We start from the raw sequence: 25,711 nt of genomic DNA, 5'->3' as shown, positions 1-25,711 counted from the left end.
CTTCAACTCATAAATATGGGGTTAGAAATTTTAGAATGTATATATATATATATATATATATATATAGGAAAATGTTCAGCACCCTACTATTTACCTTACATGTTTTGTCCTACATGGGTTAGAAGTTTTGGAACGGACTGATTTTTGGTGAGGAGGATCTCTATAAATCGGCCCATTCCGAAACTTAACCCCATCAAATATGATTTACAAAAAATGGACGGTCACAATTCTTCAACTTGTAAACATGGGGCTAGAAGTTTCGGAATGGGCCAATTTTTGGTAAGGATGATCTTCTCACCATAGAGATCATCCTCACCAAAAATCAGCCCGTTCTAAAACTTCTAACCCATGTAGGACAAAACACGTAGGGCTAATAGTAGGGTACTGAACATTTTCCTATATATATATATAGTTGTGCGTGCCAATGTGCCTTAAAATTTGCCCTCTCCAGGCAAATAATTTCTTCCTAAAAATTGGATTAATGCTTCTACATTGCTGCTGGTCTCATGAAGCAAAAACATTTAAGTGTCTTTTACCGATTTCCTCTTATTTTCTTGGAACAGCTGCACAAATTTTGTGTGTTCAATGTATGCAGCATGGTCAGCCTATTGCAATTTACAGAGAAGGGAAATTGTTTTATTTCTTTCAGAGTGGGATCTAATCCTAATTGTTTTTCATCCTTATTTTGTTGAAAGCAAAGCATTCAATTTCGTTGCTAGCCTGTTCCCAGCTATTTGGGTAGCAGGTCCTAGTAGAAGCAGGGCAAGCAACCATGAATAAACCTAAGGAAACATATCATTATGAATAAATATACATCTCCATTTTAACGGAACCATACATTTTTTCGACACTTTCATGGCATCAACTATAAAAAAAATATGGATCAGCAAGTCCTTTCCCCTTGACATCTCTGGGGAACTTCATCAGAGTTCTGCCTTCAACTCGATTATGCAACAGTTGCCTCTGCTTGCCTGCTTCCTTGTTCCCTAGCAACGAGGAGCTCATAATCCTGCATTTTTTAATAAGTTCATGGTTGAGGATTGTATGCCAGCATTACTTGTAAACAATTTGCACATGTTCATGCACTGATTTCAAAGGGGAGCATTGTGGGGAACTATGGGCTTCTCATGCAGTTCAAGGCTATTTAATAAAAAAAACCAACTTATTGTGTAATCCAATCCATCAGATTGAACAGCATTTCTGACAGAGACTAGTAGTAGAGTAGAAGACAACCTATGGTTTGTTTTTCAAGAGAACACAACTTGGAGGCTTGCTTGGATGTGGCTGAAAGAAAAAAAAGATTATCTAATTCTCTAAAAAGTTGTTGAGCTAGAACGATTTCCACTCTGCAAAGCCATGTAAATTTTGCCAGATGTACTTTTTTCCCAGGCAAACAAAGATGACTCTTCCAAGTTAAAGAGACAAAGATCAAGTTTTTGGAAATTGGTCAAAGCATCAACTAGACATGTCTCTAGCACTTCTTTAGTGAAACAAGATCAGTTCAAGGATGAGCAGCATAGTAAAAGTAACCAAGTCCCTAGTTTACCTGCACGATAGCTTGCGCACAAAGTTTCCCCGACAAAACAGCACCTTCCATTGAAGCCAAATACTTTTGTTTTGTGTAGTCACCAGCCAAATAGAACCCTTCTATGGGAGATCTTTGTACAGGACGACACTGTTCACAATTAGGAACATTTTTATAGACTGACCTGAAACAGAAGCACATAAAATAGTTGTAATTAGTTGGCAAATTATGTTACCAATATCCTGCATAAACGCAAGGTCATTTGTATTATCCCAGTTCTTCGTAGGTATGGGTATGAGATTGGTGTTGGGAATGACTCATCCTACGATACTCAGATACTTGCATGTGCCGACACAGAACTGCATGGACACTTCTATGCCACTAATTGTCATCATCATCAAAGTCTTTATCCCAAGGATTTGAGGACTTCTTTACCACTATATTCTTGTTGTAGTTATTTTCTCAAGTCCACTTCTTGTTTTGTCAAAGAAAATATAGTTAAAAAAAAATACTGCTATCTTTTTATATATATATATCAGAAGTTTCATTATATGTGTTAATGATGTGATTACAAAAAAGAGAAAAAAAAGAAGAAAAAAGAATAAAAAAAGAGTTAAAAACTAAAGCATGGTAAAAACTTTTTGAATGGGATAAAGTAACCGTATCAGTGTTCTGGATTTTGGGAAATGAAGATTCTATCAACGTATCTTGTTCCAGTGTCTTTATTGGTATCAGCATTTAGGCATCTTATAGTTCATCTATAATCAAATACATTACAAAAAGATAAATAAAAGGATCAGATTTTGAGAACTTTTAGTAAATTAATATACGATATTTTTGAAAAATTGAACTACTAACTATACATAGCCACATCCTAGGATGCTAGTATTCGAGGGTTTGAACATTTCTAATAGAAGACCCGTATCCATGCCCATTGATGAGGGTGCACATGTGCAGGAATGGTAATGTCATCTATTTGGAAGGATGCTCATTTACACACGTGAGTTAGCATTTTTGAAAATAGAAACTTCCTGTTCCTGATTATTACCAAATACATCATGCACCTGTTCACCAACCTGGTCCTGATTGATGGTGTCCTTTAGGATTTCCAGGTTCAAAACGAGATATCCGGATGAAAGGAATTGTTGTTCAACTAATATTAACACAATTTCCTTGCTTCAGTTCAAACCTGAACAGTTCTTAATGGTGAATTCAAATCTAACCGTGGTGTTTTAACGACATGGTACTTCAAAATTTTGGCTTTGCTCTGATCCGCAGCGATTTCATCAGGGAAAAGTTTTGCAAGCTCCTTCATGGTAGCTTCAATAATTTCTGAGTCACTGCGTGTAATCCAATCTTCTGCAGGTGCAAAAACCAACTCCAGCATTGAGCGGTTTGGATCATAATATTCCTGCAGGAAAAAAAAACTAGAATCGTGAATAGAAAGGTGATTTTTTTGTTGTTGGAAACCAAGGTATCCAGGCCTCTTCGAGCACCTGACCAATCTCGGGGCACGTGCAGTCATAGAAAGGTGATTTGAGCATATTAAGAAGGGTAAGTAAAGATAAAGCATTTACTAATTTATACCTAAGCTGCCAGGACAAAGAAAAAATATATGCATAGGATTTAAGCTCCCAAAGGTACCAAAGAATGAAGAAATATTTACTATGAGATGATTTTAACTTATCTAGGGAAGAGTTTAACCATGCAGCATAGGTTAAGTGGTTATGGATGTTTGCATTAAGATATGCAAACTGGGGGAAAAAAGCACCCAAGGATAAGTCCGTGAAATATAAAAAGAGAAATAATTGTAGATGACATTTAAATGCAGAGGGTACAGTGATGTGAAAGAAAGTGATCAACTACTAAAAGGAATAATAAAAAACATTTTTGTAATCCCAGAATGAAGATCGATCATAAAAATAAACTTGGTGGCTCCGCCACCAAGTGATGAGGCCTGAAAGGCTATTAGAAAAAAAAAAAAAAAAAGGTTAAGGGTACAAGATTTGGCAATGAATTGGTAATGAAGAAAGTCCTGAAAATATGAAATTGCTAACGTGAGGCAAAGAAGGGCATAAGACAACTTAGTGCTGATGATGAATTTTATGGTAAGTTTGGTACACGATAGAATTAAAAAATGTTTACAACCTTGCAAAAATGGAGAGAGAGATTAAAGACCATACAAAGTTGGATACATTTAAGAGTGAAGACCAAATAGTCTTGGTAAACGGCAAGGAGATACCAATAAGGGGGCTACTTTCAAAATCTATTAAAGGAAGATCACACGGGGACCATACATCCAGAAGGAAAACACTGATCCTAGAGGGATCAACCCAGATGGGATTTAGATAGAGGTTTGTAAGGGTATGAGAGGATTTGGAAACTGCTGGTCATCCAAGTTGTTCAAAAAGATTTTGGAGACCCAAAAAACAGGCCAAATAAATGAAGAAGTACCATAGTACATATCGAGAAAAACAAAAAGATTTACAGCATTGCACTAATTATTGTGGGATAAAACTTATTAGTCACACTTATAGTATTAAATTTTGACACATTTCTGATAAATTTCGGGGTTCAACTCAAAACCAATTAGCAATGAGTGGAGAGGCCTAGGAGCTTATAAGAAGAGAGACAAAGCAATGAGTGTCCGATGTGGGACTAAACTCAACACGCCCCCGCACGTATGAGTCGGATTGAGCCAAAGCACTTGGAGATATGAACTAGGTGACGTGGAGGAGAGAGAGGCCCGCTCTGATACCATGATAAATTTGGGGTCCAACTCAAAACCAATTAGCAATGAGTGGAGAGGCCCAGGAGTTTATAAGGAGAGAGACAAGGCAATGAGTGTCCAATGTGGGACTAAACTCAACAATTGGACTTAAATCAGATTTTGGATCAATCTATATTGATTGACTGCCTTCATTATGTTGTTGCTAGCAAATACCACTATTTTTTATTTCGGATCTTCCATTTCCACGAAATATTCCAAAATATTTCCATTTCCACAAGGTTCAATGCAAAATTTAACCGACAGTATCTTTATGTATATATTTCAGTGGAAAACACTATTCATTTCGCAAAATATTTTGATACATAATAAATTTTGACCGAAATAATTAAATGTTAGGTATAAAGATGTAAGAATTCGGTGGAAACACTTTGATGAATAGTAAAATCCGACCAAAATATTCTGACCAATTAGATATATTAGTAACTTATTCACACATATTTAAAAGATAAAAAAATATATATGATATTGTAAGAATGCAATTTTTTATAAATTATAATAATGAGATAATATAGTACGTATGGTTTGTTCATTTAACAAAGTGTCCATATTAAAGTATTTGTAGTTATATGTTATTATCATTCTTATTTCCAAGAAGCGTGTAGTTGTTTTAGGTTAGATACTTATCTCAACGTGCAATAAAATGTTACGAATCTACATTTCCATAATTCATATGGCTGTTTATTATAGTTTTATGACTTATGTGAATTTTCGTGTATGTTTTATCATTTCATATACTTCAAATGAAAACTTCCTCAACATTTCTATCATTACATGGTACTTCTATCAGTTTCTTAATGTACTGATTTCCACATTGTTTGATAGATTTCCACACTATGAAATTAAGGTCAAGAGTGATGATGAAGCAAGAATGATGATTTCAAATAAACAATTTGGCTTCATATTAGGGAGAATGGGAAATCAATTATTGAAATTATCCACTTAAGAAAATTAATGGATAAGCTTCAAGAAGATAATAAGAATATTCATATTGCCTTTATTGCTTTATAAGTAACACAAAATGAAGTCCTGCAATAGTTAGTTTGGTAGGTATTAGGAAAATGAACCCCAAACAAATATGCAGACATTATTATGAACATGTATGATGGAGTGGTAGCTAGTGTGGAAACAATTGATGATGAGATAAAGGAGTTTCCAGTTACACTAGGTGTATGACCAAGGATTGTCCTACGTTTACCAAACGAAATGAAGGAATTAAGAAGAAAATGTAAAGGTTTCAAAAGACAATGAACCTTTTTCTTTTTGGTGCGGGGGGGGGGGGACAATGTACCTCTTAAAAAGGATACTATTAAAAACAATATCCAACAACTAGAAGGGTCCACAATGCATGCATCCCGTACTATTATTAAGTTTCTGTCACTTTAGCACTGAGGCAAACATTCAAAGATCAGCTGAAAGAGCACATGCTGAAGTTTGCAGTTTATATATATATATATATGGGGGCGGTTCAGCAGCCCTAAAGTTTGCCAAACATTGTGCCAAACATTTTTCAAAACATGGGTTAGAAGCTTTGGAATGAGCTGATTTTTTGTGAGGATGATCTCTATGATGAGGAGATCATCCTCACCAAAAATCAGCCTATTCCAAAACTTCTAACCCCATCAAAAGTGATTTACAAAAATTGGACGGTCCACGATTCTTCAACTTGTAAACTAGGGTTAGAAGTTTCAAAATGAGCTGATTTTTGGTGAGGATGATCTTTTCACCGTAGAGATCATCCTCACAAAAAATCAGCCTATTCCAAAACTTCTAACCCCATCAAAAGTGATTTACAAAAAATGTTTGGCAAACTTTAGGGCTGCCGAACCGCTCCCTATATATATATATATATATATATGTATGAGTAGGTTTCCGTTGACTCAAGTTGACACAAGATCTTGACTGTGTAAACACAAAATCCAACAGTTGAGATTTTATGCATATCTCAACAATACATATCTCGAGAATAATTTTCAACCATTGGATTTTGCGTTTACACAGTCAAGATCTTGTGTCAACAGAACCTAACCTCATCTATATATGTATGGGTGGCGTTCGGAGGCCCTAAAGAGAGCCAAACATTTTTTCAATGTATGGGTTAAAAGTTTCGGAATGGGCTGATTTTTTGAGAGGATGATCTCTATGACGAGGAGATCATCCTCACCAAAAATCAGCCCATTCATCAAAAGTGGTTTACAAAAATTGGACGGTCCATGATTCTTCAACTTGTAAATTAGGGTTAGAAGTTTCGGAATGAGCTGATTTTTGGTGAGGATGATCTCTTCATCATAGAGATCATCCTCACAAAAAATCAGCCCATTCCAAAACTTCTAACCCATGTTTTGAAAAATATTTGGCACGATGTTTGGCTCTATTTAGGGCCTCCGATCGCTCCCCTATATATATAAATTATAAGTAAAGGGTAAGTGGTTAGCAAGATGAAGTTGGGTTCAAGGGGGTTTGAACCTAGGATGTGGGAACAACACACATCTTACCAACTTAGCTAACTTGGCACCTCTGTTTCAGGCACCTCGGTTTTAGATATAATTTAAATAAATACTTACCTTACATGTTAAGGACATGTCAGCGTATACACTCAAGAGAGGACTTCTGCAAGAAAATTACAGCATTTATTATTACATAAATAAAGGACAATTATGAACAACCACTAAACTAGAAGGAATACAAGCTAAAATGAAGAAAATCTCTCGGCCCCAATATACGTCAAGCATATGGAACACATGCAGTATGCTCGGACACACCACATGTTGGGTCTCCCAATTGGGAGATCACCAACGCTTACAGGATCATTCCTCATGAATCAAGTACCATTGAAAGAACAAGTTTTTTGTTTTTGTTTTTGAAACACTTGAAATTACAAGATGCAATACTTTGAACAGGGTTTTATGATAAAATAAGATGCACAAAACCACTTATAAAACTATAAGCTGGTAAAAATAAAAATTCTAGATCAGAAATTATTAGAATAACAAATTATTCAAACGACGATATTGTATTTCTCTGTTAAGAAAATGTAAGCAAGACCTGCTGAAAAGTAGATGGTCATATGTGTTCTTCAATTTCCTGTCAAACCTGCATAAGAAATTCAGGCATAAGTAACATGTGTGACTGAGTAGTTGAAAAAAAAACACACTGGCCACTAAGGACTAAATTTCAATATTGGTATATGTATTTTCTAAACAGTAGAAAATACACAATTACATAAAATGTTTTATGTATCTCAGATTGAATTCAATACATAAAAGAAAATACACTGTTAATGTTTGGATTAGAAAGAATAAGAAAATATAGACGAATACGTAAGAACACACAAAAATTAGAATAAAGAAAAATGGTTGCATCAGAAATTTAGTATTTTCTATAATTTTTTAGACTGTTCTCAATAATGTGATAGATTGAATGTCTAGTCATAGTACTACACAGTCCATGACATGTACAGATGGAGTCCAAAGACTTTCAAAAGGAAAAAAAAGTATGTATGGTGATACCATGAACCTAGGATCAAAATCCCTCCAACACAGTTAAACCTCTAAAAAAGCCTGAATCATAGCAAAGTAGGGCTTAAAAGGGGTCAGGTTCGGGGCGGAAATGAGTGTGTCCATATCCATATCCAATTTTTTTTATCCGGATTCATATCCGAATCCGACTTGGATGATACTAACTACGACCATATCCAAACCATTTTACTTTCATTAAAACATATCTGGATTCGATCCAACAGAATTAATTGATTTGGGTTGGTCGGATAATGTCAAACCGTTTAAGGTTATTTCAAATAAAATAGCTAAAATGTGACTTTAACTCAAGACCTCTCCATTTTAAAGAGAGGCCTTGACCACTACACCCAACCGTTGTTGGTTGATGAAAGATGACTTAAAAAATATAAAAATACAACTTTCCAAGTAATATATCATTCGGATCTTGATGGATATAGGGATGGATCCGTATTCAACTAAGATCCGACTCGGGTCAAGGGACATCAACCCATATCCGAACCATATTTTAATTCAGATATACTTGATGAAACCAAATCCACTAAATTCAGATTCGGATCACTCGGATTTCAGATATAACCCGTACCATTTCAAGTCCTAAAGCAAAGGCTCTAGAATTTTCCAGATAAACATTAGAAGAATACAGAAAGACCAAAACTAACCATATATGAATATTTATCACCGGAACACCAACTAGTTTCTCCAATCTCTTGAAGTACGGAATCTCTTTCCAATTCTCGGGTAAAGAAGCTTCAAGATATCCACTGATGGAAATAGAGCATATTAGAAATATTAGGGGGCTAAGGTTAAAAAAGAAAGGAAAAGTTAGCTTCATATAAACAAAATATCAGAAGCATGCCTGGAGTGGCAATTACATAAGCATCTCCTTCTATTACATCCCCATTATTAAGTACAAAATACTTCACAGTTCCATCATTATTCAGATTGATCTTTTGAATCCGTGAATTGAGTCGGACTTCACCACCAAGTGACTGAATGTGCTCGACGATAGGCAGGCACAGTCTCTCAGGAGGATTACCATCTAAGAAGGCCATCTTGGAACCATGCTTTTCCTGTTGATGACATATATATAATTGCCGAATCAGCTAATTTCATGATCTATGAACAATCTTTTTTTCAGTACAAATTTGAGACTCATGTTCCAGGAAAGCTTCAACTCAAGCATCCAGGTCTATACAAAAAGTATTTTAGGGAAAGAAACAGCAAGCAGAGTATAAAAATGAACTAACAAAAGGTTGGTTTTCTGAACCATATGACCCCAGGCTCCAGCATTTCCAAAAAGGGTGTAAAAAGTAAGTTATAGAGTGATACTTGGGCATATGGTCCAGAATCAAATAATGATAAATAAAAAATAGAATCAGTACTAGGAAATTTTTTAGTCAAATCAATTGAGTCATATTGATAACAACTTAATGGTTACAAAAAAAAAGTACTTCAATTTTATTTATTTTACAATTGTTTAATGAATTCTTTTTTTTAAGGAAGGAACTAAGATAAGTGTTCCACAGTTCATAAAAAAAATTGCATTTTTTTTTTTCAAATCTTGTTTCTCTGCTTAGGCTTAGAGCACCACTAAAGATAGAAAAATATTCAAAGTTCATTGATTGCATGGTCTGATCTTGCACCATCAATGCTTTCCTGAGGCATATCCAAATGAACTTTGAGTTCAGTCTTGTATAAGCTATAATATTTCCAGCATAACATAGAAAAAGTCGAACCTGAAGGAATCGGTTCAAAGCAATCAAAATGCACTGCATCGAGAGCTCGTCTGGGTTAATGAAATTTAGTGCTTTTGACATGGCGATAAACACCTCGTTAGTTACTCGATCAGGTACAGCCTGAAATATTAATATCCCCATCCCCAACCCCCACAAATAATAAGAAAGTCACAATCATGGTTACGTGAACAAATTTGAATTCTTTAGCAAAATTAAAGTTAATCTAGGATAAAAATCATATATTTAATAAAATAATTAAATAAAACAGGTCAAGGAAAGAAATACCACTTTATAGGTGCAAATAATTTACATTTAATTCCATTGGAGAATGCATAATATAAGTGCTACGCAGAAACCACTGCATTGATTGATCAGTCATTTGGTTTCCACTTGCTTGAACAATAGTGAATTTTTCTGTCAGTTATGTCAACTCTGGACTGGAGGCATACATAAAAGATGTACTCAGAGAGACTGCCAACTTGATGCTAGAGTTGGAATCTGTCTCATCTCTGCTTAATTTTCTTACATGCACCAGCATCTCACAAAAAAAGAATATCCTACTTGTTTGTACATGCCTTTTTATCAGAACATCATTCATACTTCATCATACGAGAAACAAACAACGGTAAAGTGCAAAAGGAAAGCATCTGGGATGTTGGATGGCATACACGACCTTAAACATCATGAATAAGGTATTGTAGATAATGAAAGATAATGATCATGATATTAGACCTTCGATGTGGAGATGGCACCACTACTGGCAAGCTGTCTAGTGGCCATTTGACTTACAGAGCACTTTGTGAAATGTCAATTCTTTGCTTGTGTGTGTTAGATCTACTGTTATTGCCGCAATAACATATGTGCTTATTCCAGGTACAAGCCTCTAATAAAGCAGGTTGCACAAACTTAACTACAGTACCTGCTTTCTCATCCACTCTTTAACAGTTAAACCTTCTTGAGCCTCAACATAAGCCTGACCACCAACTATCGCTGGCAACAGTCCAATGGCAAACCGCACTTTCTCTGGCCAAGTCAGCATTTCATTGTTCTTTAAGATGGCCCAGATTCCTGCCACATTTTTTGCTTTTTTTTGTAAGTACAAAATTCTGTATCAAAGTAGGACAGGATACAGAGAACCAGCCAGTAGGTTGAGGTATCCTGCAAGTGAAGCTAACAAAACAAACAAACCTGACCTATAATTGGAAACTAAACTGTCAATCTAATTAAAAAATAAAAAAACAACAACAAAATCCTCTGAACTCATGATGTATCTTAGTTCAGAATTACAAGTGACCATTCACAGCCAAAATATTATCACGCTAAATCTCTTCCTTCCCCTTAAAAGTAATTTTGTTCTTCTCTATCAAAATAAACCAGCAAACAGAAAACGGCAACAAACTTAAAAGTACCCTACCCTTTGCATTAGAAGCATTATTGAAACGACTAGTAATATGATAACCAAGGTTTAAAATTTCTTTTCGAATGACTATTTTGATTCAAGGGAAAAACTGAACATTCATCAAAACGGAATGAAACACTCAACTTGTTGTAATGTTCCTAATACATTCATAAAAAATCAGCGTTTTAGTGAAAAAAATGTTTTTGGTTATAAAATGACTCTTACAACTCTTTTTACCAAATATATCACACTTCTTCATGTCGATACTTATCTAGAAATCTGTAATTTCTCTCCCCAAATCCTCTCTTGTTCTTAACGTCTAAAGGAGAAGGGAGAGAATCTCAAGTGTAAAGATGAGGGAAAAAAATTGTACCCTAGATGTTCATATGATGGTCTTGGAGGAGAAAAATCAAGGGTTTTTTTTTGCTAGAGGTTGACGAAAAGAACACTTAGTTCATTTTGATTAGTCTCTTAGAGAAGATCGAGGTCAAGTCATACATCATGAATTTGAAAACACAGGGGGAGATGGTATCTCAAATATTCATCAAAAGTGGAGGGGAGGCATATAACTAGAATAGTATGGTGTATTTTTTTTTTTGGAAGTACTTTTGTTGACATATTGCCATGCAATTATGAGGCTGTGGGTTCAAGTCTAGCTTACCTGCCCGAAAAAAGTACGGTGTATTTTTTTTTCAGAAGTACTTTTGTATATAACAACCTATCTGAATATATTTCTTTTAGATCATACTCTTAATGAACTAAAAACAAATGTCAAACATGAATCACATGAATTAAACAATGCATCTGCATAATGAGTTGGCAGCATTCTTGTTTTGGCACCATCAGCTATGTCCCAAAACACATCTATGTCCCAAGTTACAGAAGTTTAAAAATGGTTATGGTGGAACCACATAACGTTGTAGATGATACTAGAAAAAGCACAAGCCTGCAAGAAATTAAAGCTGCCTGGTGCATTGGGAGGGTGCTTTCTTAGGGAGTGCCAACATTGATTATTACCATGGATTCATGAGAAATAACCAATTGTGAACTAATCTTTGTAAAAATTGTGCACATATAAACTGAAAATAGTCAATAGCTTTCAAGACTTAGCAGTATGACCCTTTGAAAACTGACATAAGAGATTATGTGTTTTAAGAAACTTTTTTTTTTATAGGTAATTTTTTTATTAAAAATGTTAAAAAAGATAGGAGGCCTAGATGCCCACCTATCAAACAGCAGAAAGCCAGCAGATACAAAGAGATTAGCAAGATACAAAGCCTTCAAGATGAACTTAATAAATCCCACTGAAATGAAAAATCCTCAAAAAAAGAACCCCTCAAAATTCTTGAATACTTTGGTCTAACAGAATAAAAACCCAATTATGGACAGGAGGACCTTGTGAAGGGTATGCTCATTCCTTTCAAAGACCCTACTTCTCTGTGCTATCTGAATTCTCCAACAGATGGTAAGTGGGGTTAAGGGCAAAAGGATTTTTTTCATATAAGATGGTGCTTTTATCTGTTAGCTTTGATATAGGGATAAATGGAACGTGTAAAACACCAATAAATTTAAAATAATGACAGAAAATGAGCCTAGACCAATTTTGCAAAACAACAATGGATAAGCATATGATTCTGATTCCCCCCATGATTTGCAAACAGTTCAGAAGTTAACAAAAACTAACCCACTTTCAAATTTGTCTCCAACTCCAAATACACATATCTGGTTTCAAAATGAAACCCTAACTTACCTAAAAGTAGAAAATCAGGGAGCACATGTTAATGATTCCCAAAGGGGTTAGTAAATTGCATACCATTTAAGGGTGCAGGAAGGACATCAGGGAAATCAAATCGGCTGAACTGTCCTGGTTTGCTTGGCATTGCAAAAATCATAGAGTGTTCCTTCCATTGCAACCGATCATTGATACCAAGTTCTCCAAACAAATTCTGCACGTTTGGGTAAGCTCCAACTTCAAGCCAAGAAAAGAAACTTTCATTTAGCAAGGGATTAAATTTATCAAAAGCAAATCCATAAACGAGATATTAGGAAGTTATTTACAAGAATAAATAAACATGTCAAATAGGCCTCTTGAACAGAAAAATTATTGAGATTGGTGCACAATGGTATGTTTCAAGAAAAAAAGAGTTGTTTAGAAATCCAATGAAAATGTTCCAAGGGCACATTGATGGGGCATTTTTAGAAAAAGTTTTTAAGATATCAAAGTAAGGATCTTCAATGTTATTGCCTTTCAAATATTGTTACTTATATATTCACCAATATGTTTCAAAGTTGAAGCATCCGCGAGTCGCTTTGGTGGCCCAAAACATGAGGCTATGGTTGGCTCCCGCTACCCACATTAACGTGCCCCATATTCACATGATACAATACTGATACCAATACCGAATACTTCATGGATACATCTACATTATGATTTTTTAACATTTCATATTATAATACAAGATATTTTTTAGCTCCGCACAATTTAGTTGTTTGTCTGGCCAACAAAAATGTATAACTAGCATATAATAAGAAGTCACATGGTTAAAAAAAAAAACTTTGCAATTTTGCTTGGCATGCTTAGAAAATAGAAAAAAAAAATACCTTAAAAAATTAAAAAGATAAATCATGGTATGAGGATATCAAATCAGGATATACTTGTTTGTGCTTATATCGTGGATTTTGAGAAATGAATAGTTGTTTCCCCACTTTCCACCAATTTCCGAGCATCTGTGGCGTAAGGCATTAAGCTTCAAAGCGTGGGCTCTAACATTAATCCATTTGATTTGGGGGAAGATATGTTGATGTCACTTGATCAAGAATAGTTTGCCATTATTTAATTAGGGGTTGGGGGAGAAATAAAATATAGAAAATAAAACTTAACCTTTAAGCTACTATAACCAACCAGCACAAGCATATGCAAGGTATAAATCTCCGACATAGGGCATTGAAAAAGGTGTAGAAGGCGTACGCTATCTGCCATTTACAAAACCTTGGCAAATGAGGGGTATACCTCACAAGCTTTACCCTTTCTTAGTAAGGCACATGGAGTTCCAAAGAAATTGCCTCAAGGGTTATGCCTCACATGCTTTTTAAACCAATAAGATCGACTCATATTTGTTTGATACTATATATCACAGATGAATACTTGAGATAAGGCATAGATTATGATAATCATGTGCTAATGGGTCATGTTTGCAGGAGTTATGTACATGACACCCAACGTAAGTTTGGAAATAACACATAATATGCCGGGATTTTCTGTGGAATGGTAATGAGGGCTCTAAAAAACATCATTGGGTGAGTTGGAGTAAGTTATGCTTGCTTAGGAAGAATGGGGGTTGGGTTTTCGCAATTTTAGTTACATGAATTCGGCATTGCTAGGGAAGTGGCTTTGGAGGTTTGGGGAGGAGGGAGAGAATCTGTGGAGGAAAGTAATTGTGGATAAATATGGGGTGAACGTTAATGGGTGGGGGAGTGGTCCGGCTACTAGTGCATCGGGGTGTGGGGTGTGGAAAGGTATTCTAAGAAGACTCTCGTATCTTAGGAAAGGTGTGAAATGCAAGGTGGGGAGGGGGAGCAAGGTGAGATTCTGGGAGGATTGGTGGTGTGGGAATGGTCCTATCAAGGATTGTTTTCCGAGTCTCTTTACTTTGTCGTTAAAAAAGAATCAAGTTATTTCGTGCTTCAAAAGTCTTGAAAATGGGGTGATAAATTGGGATTTTGGGTTTAGAAGATCTTTTAATGACTGGGAGGTGGATATTCTTGAGAGATTAATTACTTTGGTGGAGAATAGTTGCACGGAGAGCTCTTCAGAAGATTAGAGAGTGTAGGGAGGTACTAGGGATGGTAATTTTACAGTCAAGTCTTTGTATGATGGTATTGCTCCTAGCATAGCATCGTCTTTTCCTCATTCTTTCATCTAAGGTGATAAGATCCCTCCGAAGATCTCGACTTTTATTTGGATGGCGGCCTTAGGGAGACTCGCAACTATGGATCAGTTTATTAAGAGGGGTTTTATTTCGTCAAATCAGTGTTGTATGTGCAAATCTCAAGCAGAATCGGTGGATCACTTATTAATCCATTGTCGGGTGGCTCACCACTTGTGGTCGCATTTTTTTATTTTTGTTTGGTATAGAGGGATGTTTTTCTAGCTCGGTTAAGCTGGCCTTGGAGTCCTGGTTGACATGGGGTGGTTCTTTCTTTTCTTCTAAACGGATACTGTGGTTCTTGGTTCCTTTCGCAATTTGCTGGGGTATTTGGACTCATCGAAACCGGTGCATTTTCGAAGGAAAAGATTTTACGTTGGCGGGTTTAGTTATGTCTATTTTGGAGCTCTTGTTTTCTTGGAGAAAACTTTATAAGGTCTTTTCGGGGGTCTTCTTTGAAGATTTCATTGTTAGATGGGATAGGATTTGTTCGTTGTCGTGAGAGTTTTGTTGCTTTCCTTTGTTTGTATTGCTTTTCTCCTGCTTTGTTTTTGGGGTGGTCCGCTCGACCCCCCTTTTCCTTTCTCTTAATAAAATTATCTTTATTGATCAAAATTTTTTTTTTATTACTTTGGAGAAAAGAGGCATAGAGAGTTGTTTCATTGATAACATGAAATGAGAATTCTTTCATTCACGTTCCTTCATTCAAATCATTGCATGAGTTTTCTTTGTTTTATCATAAAAAAAGTATAATTTATTCTAGACAATATTGAAAAATAAAAATTAAAAACCAAGAGAAAAAATCAAGTCCACAAATAGCAAAAGTAAAACTGCAGTGAACAACAGTATCAAATTTCCTCATATTCTAAGAATATACAAAAATACTTCCATTTCCATGAGCCTCAACACCAAATTCAACCGACCATTTTTTGTATATATATTTAAATGAAAATCAATGATCATTTTATGAAATATTTCGGAGAACAACAAATTTTGACCGAAATAATAAGTTTTTCCATATAGTGTTGCAAGATTTAGTTGGAAATATTTCTCTTTGATAAGTATAGGATTAAAAAGGGTGTCGCGGAGATCTTTCGAAAATAGAAGAAATTTAGTTGGAATATTTTTATAAACAAAAGAAATTGACAAATGTTTTTTGATAGGTAAAGATAATTTCATTAACAGAGGTTGAAGAGACTAACCGAAAGAGAAGAAAATAAAAACCTACCAAAGGGGCGAACAAACCACCCAGAAGACCAAAAAAAGCAAAAGAACTTTATCCCAAGTCTAGCTTACAAATCCTCTCCCACCTTACAAGGAAGTCATAAAAAATACCCTCAAACTCTTTAAATCTTTTGCACCAAAAAAATAACAAAGCTAAGACCTCCACCACCACATCTTGTGCATCCTTTTTTGTACCATAGAACACACGTTGATTCTTCTCCCTCCAAATGCTCCAACACACTGCAAGTGCGTTTAGATTTAATGAAATATCTTCCCCAATCCAATTAACTTTCCACCAAAGCCTTCAACAAAGAAATAATACACCCACCAATCCAAACAACTCTAGAAAGTGACTCCAAATCTTGCAGGCAAAAGTACAATGTAAGAGAATGATTTACTGACCCCCCCCCCCCCATAAGCAACAAAAATTTGTGAAGTAGAATCCTCTCTTTCTCAAAAGGTCAATGGCCGACAACTTCCCAAGCATAGCAAGCCACATAAACATTGGCACCATAGAGGGGACGTTCGCCCTCCAAATCATGGTATGAGGGAAACATAACTCACTTCCTTGAGCACCAAGTGAGTAAATAGAGCGCATGGTGAAATTACCGTTCCTTGAAACCTCCCAATGCATCTATCCTCCACATTATGATCAATCGGCGGGGCATCTACACTATCTATAAATCTCACTATACTTTCCATTTCCCAATCATTGAAAGGAGGTCTGAGGCCAAAATCCCAACTAACCCTCTCGCCGTCTCTGCGAAAAAATGAAGATATTACTCTCCCTTTTTCAAGGAAACCTCAAACAACTCCGGGAATTATAACTTCAACGCTCAGTCCTCATACCCCACACAATCAATCCTCACAGGAATCTAACTCGTTCCCCCTTCCCCACTTTAAATTTTACCTTCTTACGATGCAAAGGAAGTCTCTTTAACCTACTTTCGTGATTGAAAATTTATCCTAAGAATATAGATTCAATTTATAAAACAATAAAAAATATAAACTGCTTTGAGAGGACTTGTAAATTATGCTTAATAATAATATTCACTAATAAAAATTACATACAATATTCATTCATTAGTAGAGATGATACACCTTACTTAGATACGTATATCATCTTACTTTGACATATTATAAGTATCTGAGCACATTCATATAAGCAGGCATAGAACATTGCTCGTGTTCCAATTAGTTGGATAATGATTAATTATTTATACATATTTAACAAGTGAATAGTGTTTAAAAGTTTACACTTAAGCAAGAGTTTTGCTTATTGAGCTATACGTAGTGGATGTGACATTATTATTCTCAATTCACATAGGAAATAATTGTTTTCCTTCGTCAAGCTCTTCAAATATTTGTGTCAATGTGTAGCAGAAAGTTGTTGATCTTTACTCCATATTCTATTTGGTTGTTTATCAAATTATGACGACTTATGTAACTTAACAAAAGAGAAACAAGTGAATAGAAAAAGGCATTCAATATGAAGTTTTTACTAAACAATGGATGATGAAAGAAATTTTCAGTTTACAAATTAAAAATAGTTTAAGAAACTTACAAAATATATGTAGGCCTGTCTCATACCAGTCTCCATCGTCGTCCTTCCATGCAGCCACCTATACGATAAAGGGGGGCCATGTACATGACTCAAAGATAATACACTTTTGATCTTTCAAAGAAAATGCAAATATGGAAGCTGAATTTTTTGTATAATTACCTTCACAAATCAATCTGGAAGAAAATACAATAGTAATGGGGATTTCCAATAAGCCAACCTTTTACCAAATCTATCTACAAATCCTAAATATCTCTAAACTAGTAAATGCACCCTACGAGGAAATCAAGGCAAATTGACAAAAAGGACTCTAAAACATACCCCAAGATATGGCAAGCAACTCCAAAACATTCGCCTCTCCAACACCAAATACTATGCTATTTGCTAAACTAATACTCAACCAGAAATTTCTGGAAAAAAACAAACAAAAACAAAACACTCATTTCAAGTATCCCACTAAAAGTATTATGGTGAATAGCCTACAAGTGAGAATTTCATCCCCTTATACTACAGACTGCAAAAACTTCCAAGACTCTTCTCTCCACAGCCTTAGGTTTCATTCTCCCTATAGATTCTACCACCACTATAAAGACAAAAGAGGATAAGAATCACCTTGCCAAGGAGCCCTAGCACTTCAAAAATAGCAAGTCGGGGTCCCTTTCACCAATATGAAGATGGGAGCAAAAGAGATATATTTCTAAATCAATTCCTTCCACTGAAATCTCCCTAAAATCTAGTCCAAAAACATCCATTACTATTATCCGTAGCATTTTCCATACCAATCTTACAAACTATCTCTAAAATGTATAATGCTTTTTACTACACATTCATTAGAAACTAAAACACCATCCAAAAATTTTCTCCCAGCCAAATGCTCCTCTCTAGTAAAATAATTGAAGGTAAAACCAACCAGGTTCTAGAATCTACTTTGTGGGCACTATCTGACCTTGGCATTGCTCAGAAAGTTGTCAACCTGCCTCTGTGGACTTGGGAACAAATGCAGGTGCTCTTGCTTGGGTAAGTTGGGCTTACCAAAGCTGCTGTCGCTGTCTCCGGAGTGATGGCACTTAGAACCAACTCCCAGCATCGCGTATTCATTCCATTCTATTAATGGGCCTTCCATCTTACCGTGGCTATCTAGTCATTGACCCCGCTAATAATGTCTCCTTTTCCAATGAACTGTAACAGTTATGGTCATCTTCTCTGATGAACTATACTATCTTTAGTCTTCTTCTCAGACTACTTAACCTTCAGAGACACCGATGTGATGCCTAACAAAAGGCCTCCAATGATCAAGTTAGTAACTTGTGAGTTGTAGAGCAAAGAAACAAATGCACGTCAATCCCACAAGCCTCCTATTCATTCTCATCCGATCACGGTGGGGGAGCAAGTCAAAATAAAAAAAACTCACATTGGATTTAGGATAATTAAGCTCGAATTGATGACTTCAACCATGTCAAGGTGACACTCTACAACTGAGTGATATCCCTTCGCTGCCCCATTGAGCAATATAACTAATAATGAAGAAGAAATTTTTGTGTTAAGTCGAAAGTTTTTAGCCTCGATCCCCCAAAATAGGCAAAATTCTTCTCTTTTATAGAGATAAATCAATTGCATTGAATAAGGAGAATTAAGTTTTAACTGTAAGTGCTCCTTCACAAGTCTATGATGCATTGATTTAATGGTATTAATGATCTACTACCCTTGGTACTTGGAACTGATAATGGGAGTGGTTCTGGTTACATAATTGTCCCACCTTGAGAGTGACTATGTTTTCCGAGTTGACCAATCAAGTTATACTCTTGCAGTACCTTTAGGCTAAGTTTATATGATCGTATCAAAGCTATGGTGAATTGGGATAAGCTTCCTTCGACTACATTAAAGATTCCATTTGGATGGTTTTCTTTAACATAGATTATTATTTCAAGTTTACTTGACCAACGTCACTACTTGTGTAACCAAGGGTTGATATTCCATAGATATACTTAATTATTTATACTAGCATATGGGAAACTTTGGCGAAGAGGATTCATTCCATGTTTCAAGTTGCTATGCCTTAAGGGTGGGAAGAGAAGATAAAAGCAATTAAGATAGGAAAGAGAATAAAGTCCAAATCCAATAGATGAGAGAGAATAGAGGCCCAATCAAGGAGGAGAGAAAGGGCCGAACCCATGAGAAAGAGTAGGGACCAAACCCAATAGAGGATGAGAGAGAGAGAATGTGAGGGCTGAACCATATAGGGTGAGAGGGGTGTGAGGGCTGATCTCTAGAGGAGAGAGAATAGTGGCCGATCCACCAATCACAAGGATATAAGGTTGGTCACTTAGGTTGGACCTTTGTCGGATCAGGTTTTAATCGGGTTGGACTTTTGTTCAGATCAGGTTAGATTTTGCATCTCGAGGAATCTTGTCCCATCTCTAGAACTATTTTGTCAATCCCTAGGAATAATTAAATTTGGATCCTACATACTGTAATAGTGATAGTCTTATAAACACTCCAACCAAGCTCATGAATCTGAATTTTGTGCAGACTTCTGCTCCTTGCTTTTTGTGTACATAGAAACACAATATTGGAGTAATAATCAAGGTATGCAAAATCACCTCCCAATAGCTTTTGAGTAAGGATAATGAGAAACTGTCCAACAAAGAGCCTTATTGCCTCTTAAATTTATCATAGAGTTCAAGCTCTATTCATACTCAAAGGGTCTTTAAGCCCAACTGCCCTTATTTCTATTTATTGCAAAGAACTAACTAATAATGTTTTTCAATATATTTCTTTGCGCATGCTACAAAATTTTATCAATGAATCAAATCAAATGAACAACTTTCTTTGCATATAACCATACATTATTATTTCATATTCTAGTTTTTTCTTAATACTCCAATTATGTTGCATGCTAACAACAACAAAGAAATATACAAATACCATATAAGTTTAAAGAAATAGATGTGAGATAATTATGACTAGAGTGCTAAGAAATGGAAAGGAGACAACTGATTTCCCAATTACAATTCTAGCTATTCAGATCCAAGGAGCAGATCTTGGTTATTTGCATATAACACTATGATAGTTTAGTCGACGAGACGTAAAACTAGAACTCTAGAGAACTAATTTGAAGTCCAAAGGCTTTAGGCTTAGTACATCTAGTGCCAAGTACATGTGGTGCAACTTTAGTAATGACACCCATTTTAAGGAAGGGCCCATAAATATCAATTGCTTGGAAATACCTAGAAACGGTCATTCTAGTGTTTTGGTTCTATTATCTATAAGGATGAAAAGATTGATGAGGATGTTGTCCATAGAATAAGAGTTGGATGCTAAGATGGAAGTGTGCCTTTGGAGTGCCATGTGACCAACGCATCCCAACCAAACTAAGAGAAAATTTTGATAAAATGAAAATAACACCGAATATATAGAGCTAAATGTAGGGCAATCAAGAAACATAATCATAGATTGAAGCGTAGCAGAGATGAGGATGCCATGATGGATGAATAGGAAAAATAAGGAAGAATAAATTAAATATGAGTTTTGTGAACATGCATGTGTAACAGCAATTAGTGATAAACTAAGGAAAAGTAGATTTCAACAAAGCCGATAACAACTCCATTTAGAAGGCACGTGCAAGTTGGCGATTTTAAAAAAGGGGAAGGAAGACATAAAGGAAAGTGGATTGAGGTAGTGAGAGTGGATATGAACAAAAGACATGACTATGGATGGAATGGAGGAACATGATTTCTTTAGCCGGCCCCAAATTTTTGGGCTAAGGTTTTGATGACTGAGTTGATGATGATGAATTTTAGATATACACTAAACCATCCACCAAAAAATATAATTTTTTTAAATGAGAATTCAATAATAAATATAACAAAAAAGATTTACCAATTGGGTTTGAACATTTTGAATGGCACCCTCTTTGTTATGTCAATTTTTTTTATGGATTTAAATTTTATTGAAGAAAAAAAAAAAAGGGGGTCAATGTGACCCCAAAATTACAAGAACTTATCAAAAGGAAGCAAAATAAAGAAAAGAAAAAAGAAAGAGCGGTCAACTCGCCTCTAAGTTACAAATGAAATCCTAGTGAACAACAAAATCTTCAAAAAAAAATTCCCCTTGAATTGCTTTCCCAAAAAAAGACAGAAGACCCAAGATAGAAAGGACGAGATTATGTAATTGTAGCTCCTTCCCCTCGAAAATTCGTTTGTTCCTCTCCACCCATAAACCCCAATAAATAGCAAAAGAAAGAAGACCCCACAAGATACGTTTTGAAGCCCGAAAGGAGAAACCTCAGCACAACCAAGAACCAAAAAGCCCCTTAACAGACCCAGGAAGGCACCTAGCAATCCCAAAGAGGGCGAGGAAATGACGCCAAACTTCACACTCTAAAGCACAATGCAAAAAAATATGGTTGGCCGTTTCTCCTTCCCTCAAGCAAAACAAGCAACGATTTGGAGTCTAAAAATCTCTTACAATCAACTAATCCAAAGTAGTCGGTCTACCCAACACCGCTAGTCAAATAAACACAGAAACTCTGAATGGGACTTTAGCATCCCAAATAAAAGATGCGGGAAAAAGACAATGCGATTCCTCCAGTTGGAGTTTGAGCAATTTTATGTCAAAATTGAAGCACATCATTGGTGGAACCGAATGTAAATGGAATTTCTTCCCCAATTTTGATTTTGTGCTTATGTGATCTTATTCATAGAAGAGCAAAAAAAAAAATTCCACATTTATATAATCTTTGAAGAAATGTAAGCAACAGGCATATTAAAAGTTGAATTGCAACTAAAATTTGGAAATGGAAGATTCATCAGCATTGCATTTGATGAGTTGATAAAGACCGGATTCGAGTGTCAGAATCAGAGATTGCATTGCTCAAACTCCAACTTGTAGTGACTACAATTTCCAGTTATGATTTCCATCCTGTGGAGGTTTGTGACTTGCATGGATAACAAGTTATTCTTGGAAAGTGCACGAGTAATTCTCATGCACTGAACTCAACAATACAACAAGTACGTAAGCCACAAGAGTAACAAATCAAGAACCTTTTTTCCTTCCCGGGTTAACTAAAACAAATAAAAGTTGTCTAGATATTCCTTTAAGATAAAGTAATTGTGATACTATTATAATCCATTCATTTATAAGGAGAATGTAGACACAAAAAGATATAATAAGACAACTAAAAATCAGATAAATAGGAAATCCATTGAATTTTATTTTTATAATCACATATAAGTGGATAAACCTTTCCACCAAGAACATCTCTGGCTTCCAACAATATGGGCATGTGCCCCGCATCTACTAGATATTTTGCAGTCGATAGACCCGCCAAACCTGCAAAAGGTGGAGAGGAGTTTGTATTTCAACATTGCGATTGGAAATCTCTAATGAACCTCAGATTGGATATTTTCACCTAGTAAATGCTCATATTATGATATAATTTCTTTCTAAAAATTATGGTCATGGAGTAGTAATGAGATCTTTTTCTTAGATCTTTCCACTCAACTTTGATCCCCTATCCTGCATTCATATTTCCTCTTACTTTAGCATGGGGTTCTAGAATCCCTTCTAAAGTAGCCTTATTTTCCTAAAATGCATGCCTTGATAAATCCTAGACCATTGATCATTTCATTAGTCATAGAAGAATCATTATTAATTTTTTGTTTCATGTGTAAGACGAACAGAAAGCCAATTGATTGTTTTTTCTACACTGTAATTTAGACTTTTCAGTCTGGCGTTCCTTTTTCAATTACTTGGATATTTGTTAGTAAGTTCAATAGCTTCTCAGTGGTTGGTTCACCTATGCCTTTTCCTCTAGAGGGGTACATGATGGTTTGGAGGTCTATGACTTAGTGGGGACTTCAAAAAAAAGGAGCAAATTTAAGAAAGCAAGGAGAAGGAGATGCAACGTATCATCCTCAACATCAAGGCTTTTTTTTAATTATTGGACTACGACTTCTAAGCATTATATCTGATTATTTTTCTTTTGATGGCATCAACAATTTGGTGGGAGCCCGTTGTACAAGGGTATGTTAGTTAGAGTAGGTGATTTGTAATAGGATCCCAAGGGATTATATCTCTACCAAACTTCAAGGCTTTATCTCTTATTCAAGGCCTTAAATTTCAAAGGATTTTTTTTATGAAAGAGGGTGTCCCCACCCCCTTTGAAGTAGGACTAGTCCCTACAGATACATCCAGCCACCAAAAAATTAGCGGTATCGGGGTAAAATAGTGGGGAAAAAGGATTTGATTTTAGGAGGATCACTACTGAAGGGTATTTAACTGATATTAGATCGGTGTGAGGGATGAAAGTTTCCTCAGAGGTTCGCTTACATGATCAAAGAAACCTAAGATTCAGGCTCAATGAGGAACATCTCGTTTTCACTTGGTTTGAAGTCCGCAAACGATAGGGCGGATGAGTTAAAAAAAGGTAGGAGTAACAAGAGCTGAGTTGTCTTGCAGAGTGTAGTTACCTCTAATGATCTCCCCCCTCTTTTCTATTTATATACTCCACTATATTTTCCAATATAATTTGTGTTACAACTAATCAACCAAATATAGAATAAAACTAATAAAAAAGTAGCAGAGATATAGCTAATTAAAAGGCAATGCATCAGGACTCGTGAATCACATAAACTAAAACAAGTAAAAAAAAACATAAATGGAACATTAATATAGAAAACAATAAAAAATTACTAAAACTAAGGAGAAGAAAAATATTATTTAAAATACATAAGGGACTTTTATTTTACCTGCGCCAGCAATTACAACTTTGAGTGGTTTCTCTGGACGGGAAGAAGTCTGAAAGGATGAAGATAAGTAAGCAGCTTCTAAGAAATTAACAGTATTTTCGAGTTCTGGTCTTGGATAGTCCATGCAAACAAACTGCATAAAATTAATTAAACAAAAATAAATGGTTTAATTCTTTTGATGGTTTAATTATTAGAATTTTCTCAACAACAACAAAAAAAAACCTGCATAGTGCCAACATCCTTCCTTGTTCTCATTGAATTTGAATTTGGATTCCTCCTCCTTCTCCTCTTCCTCAATTGATGGCCCATGGAATCACTACTTGCAAATGCTAGTAGATTGGGGGTGGAATGTGAGCACCACAGGTTTTTTATATTAGTTTGCCCAATCAAATTCACAGCAGAGACAGATCCGATAACAGCCATTTTCAGTCTAAAAAATATGTTTTAGCACAAGAGCATTCACTGCGATAAGAATTAGCAACCATAAAGGAAATTCAGTTTTTATTTAAATATTCCAATAGTAATTCAAAATCAAAATCTGTAGAAAGAAACACAACTTGTATGATAGATGCTCACAGCTGTCTAATTCTTCTAATTTATCGAACAGAGGAAGAAATTATTATTATTATTTTTTTAATTTCGGTATTAAATTATATGTTTTTCCTATTCAAATATAAAATCATGAACGAAAAACTTGGAAATACAGTACAATTAATTGAGCTAGACGCGGCATCAATTTCGAAAAATCTAGAAAATGATTTTGTTGCCCAGAAAGTCAACAGAGTTTCCCACACAAGTGGAAGTGGAGAGTGGATTGGGGATTCAGGAATGGATACCCAGAAAAGACTAAATTTCACAGTTGTAAATTACCTTGTGTCTTCACTCTTCAGCAGAAGAAGAAGAAGAAGAAAAGCACCAATCAACAAATTATATTTCTAACCAAAGATTTGATTTCTGATGAAAATGAGAACACCAAAGATCGATCGATCGAGAGGAATCTTATTTATTTAGGTAAAATAGGTAATGGTTTATAGTAGTGGGGTTAGTGGCTTTGGCAGCTTCCAGCGTTAGGATTACGGTTGGCCATTTTCAGAATATTCCCCCCACCGTTTCTTGTCGTTTTGTATGCGGGGGTATTATTTTGGTCTTATAGACTAGGGGTGCAACTTGGTTTGGGTTGGTTCGGATTAGAGCAAAATTAGAATCGAATCAATCAAGATCGTTCCATCACATGAGAATCAAAACCGAACCGAATTATTCTAGAATCGAACCAATCCAAACTGAC

The 25,711-nt window shown here is 35.5% G+C and overlaps 1 protein-coding gene across 1 annotated transcript; it reads right to left on the bottom strand.

Annotated features, from left to right (window-relative positions):
• Positions 1-773: 773 nt before the first annotated feature.
• LOC147412263 (15-cis-phytoene desaturase, chloroplastic/chromoplastic-like) lies at positions 774-25,505 on the bottom strand. The gene is given in 16 exon segments (XM_086458362.1): positions 774-1,009; positions 1,547-1,709; positions 2,749-2,936; positions 6,878-6,923; positions 7,359-7,406; positions 8,491-8,575; positions 8,578-8,592; positions 8,688-8,901; positions 9,568-9,687; positions 10,487-10,635; positions 12,780-12,935; positions 17,681-17,738; positions 22,920-23,008; positions 24,427-24,559; positions 24,649-24,888; positions 25,297-25,505. Coding segments are annotated over 15 exon segments (1,728 nt in total). The 5' UTR covers positions 24,850-24,888; positions 25,297-25,505; the 3' UTR covers positions 774-946.
• Between the last annotated feature and the right edge of the window lie 206 nt (positions 25,506-25,711).

Source organism: Akebia trifoliata, chromosome 1 (assembly GCF_017979445.1).
Source record: "Akebia trifoliata isolate Shusen 1 chromosome 1, ASM1797944v1, whole genome shotgun sequence".
Classification (NCBI taxonomy): domain Eukaryota; kingdom Viridiplantae; phylum Streptophyta; class Magnoliopsida; order Ranunculales; family Lardizabalaceae; genus Akebia; species Akebia trifoliata.
This window is presented reverse-complemented; position numbering and strand designations above follow the sequence as displayed.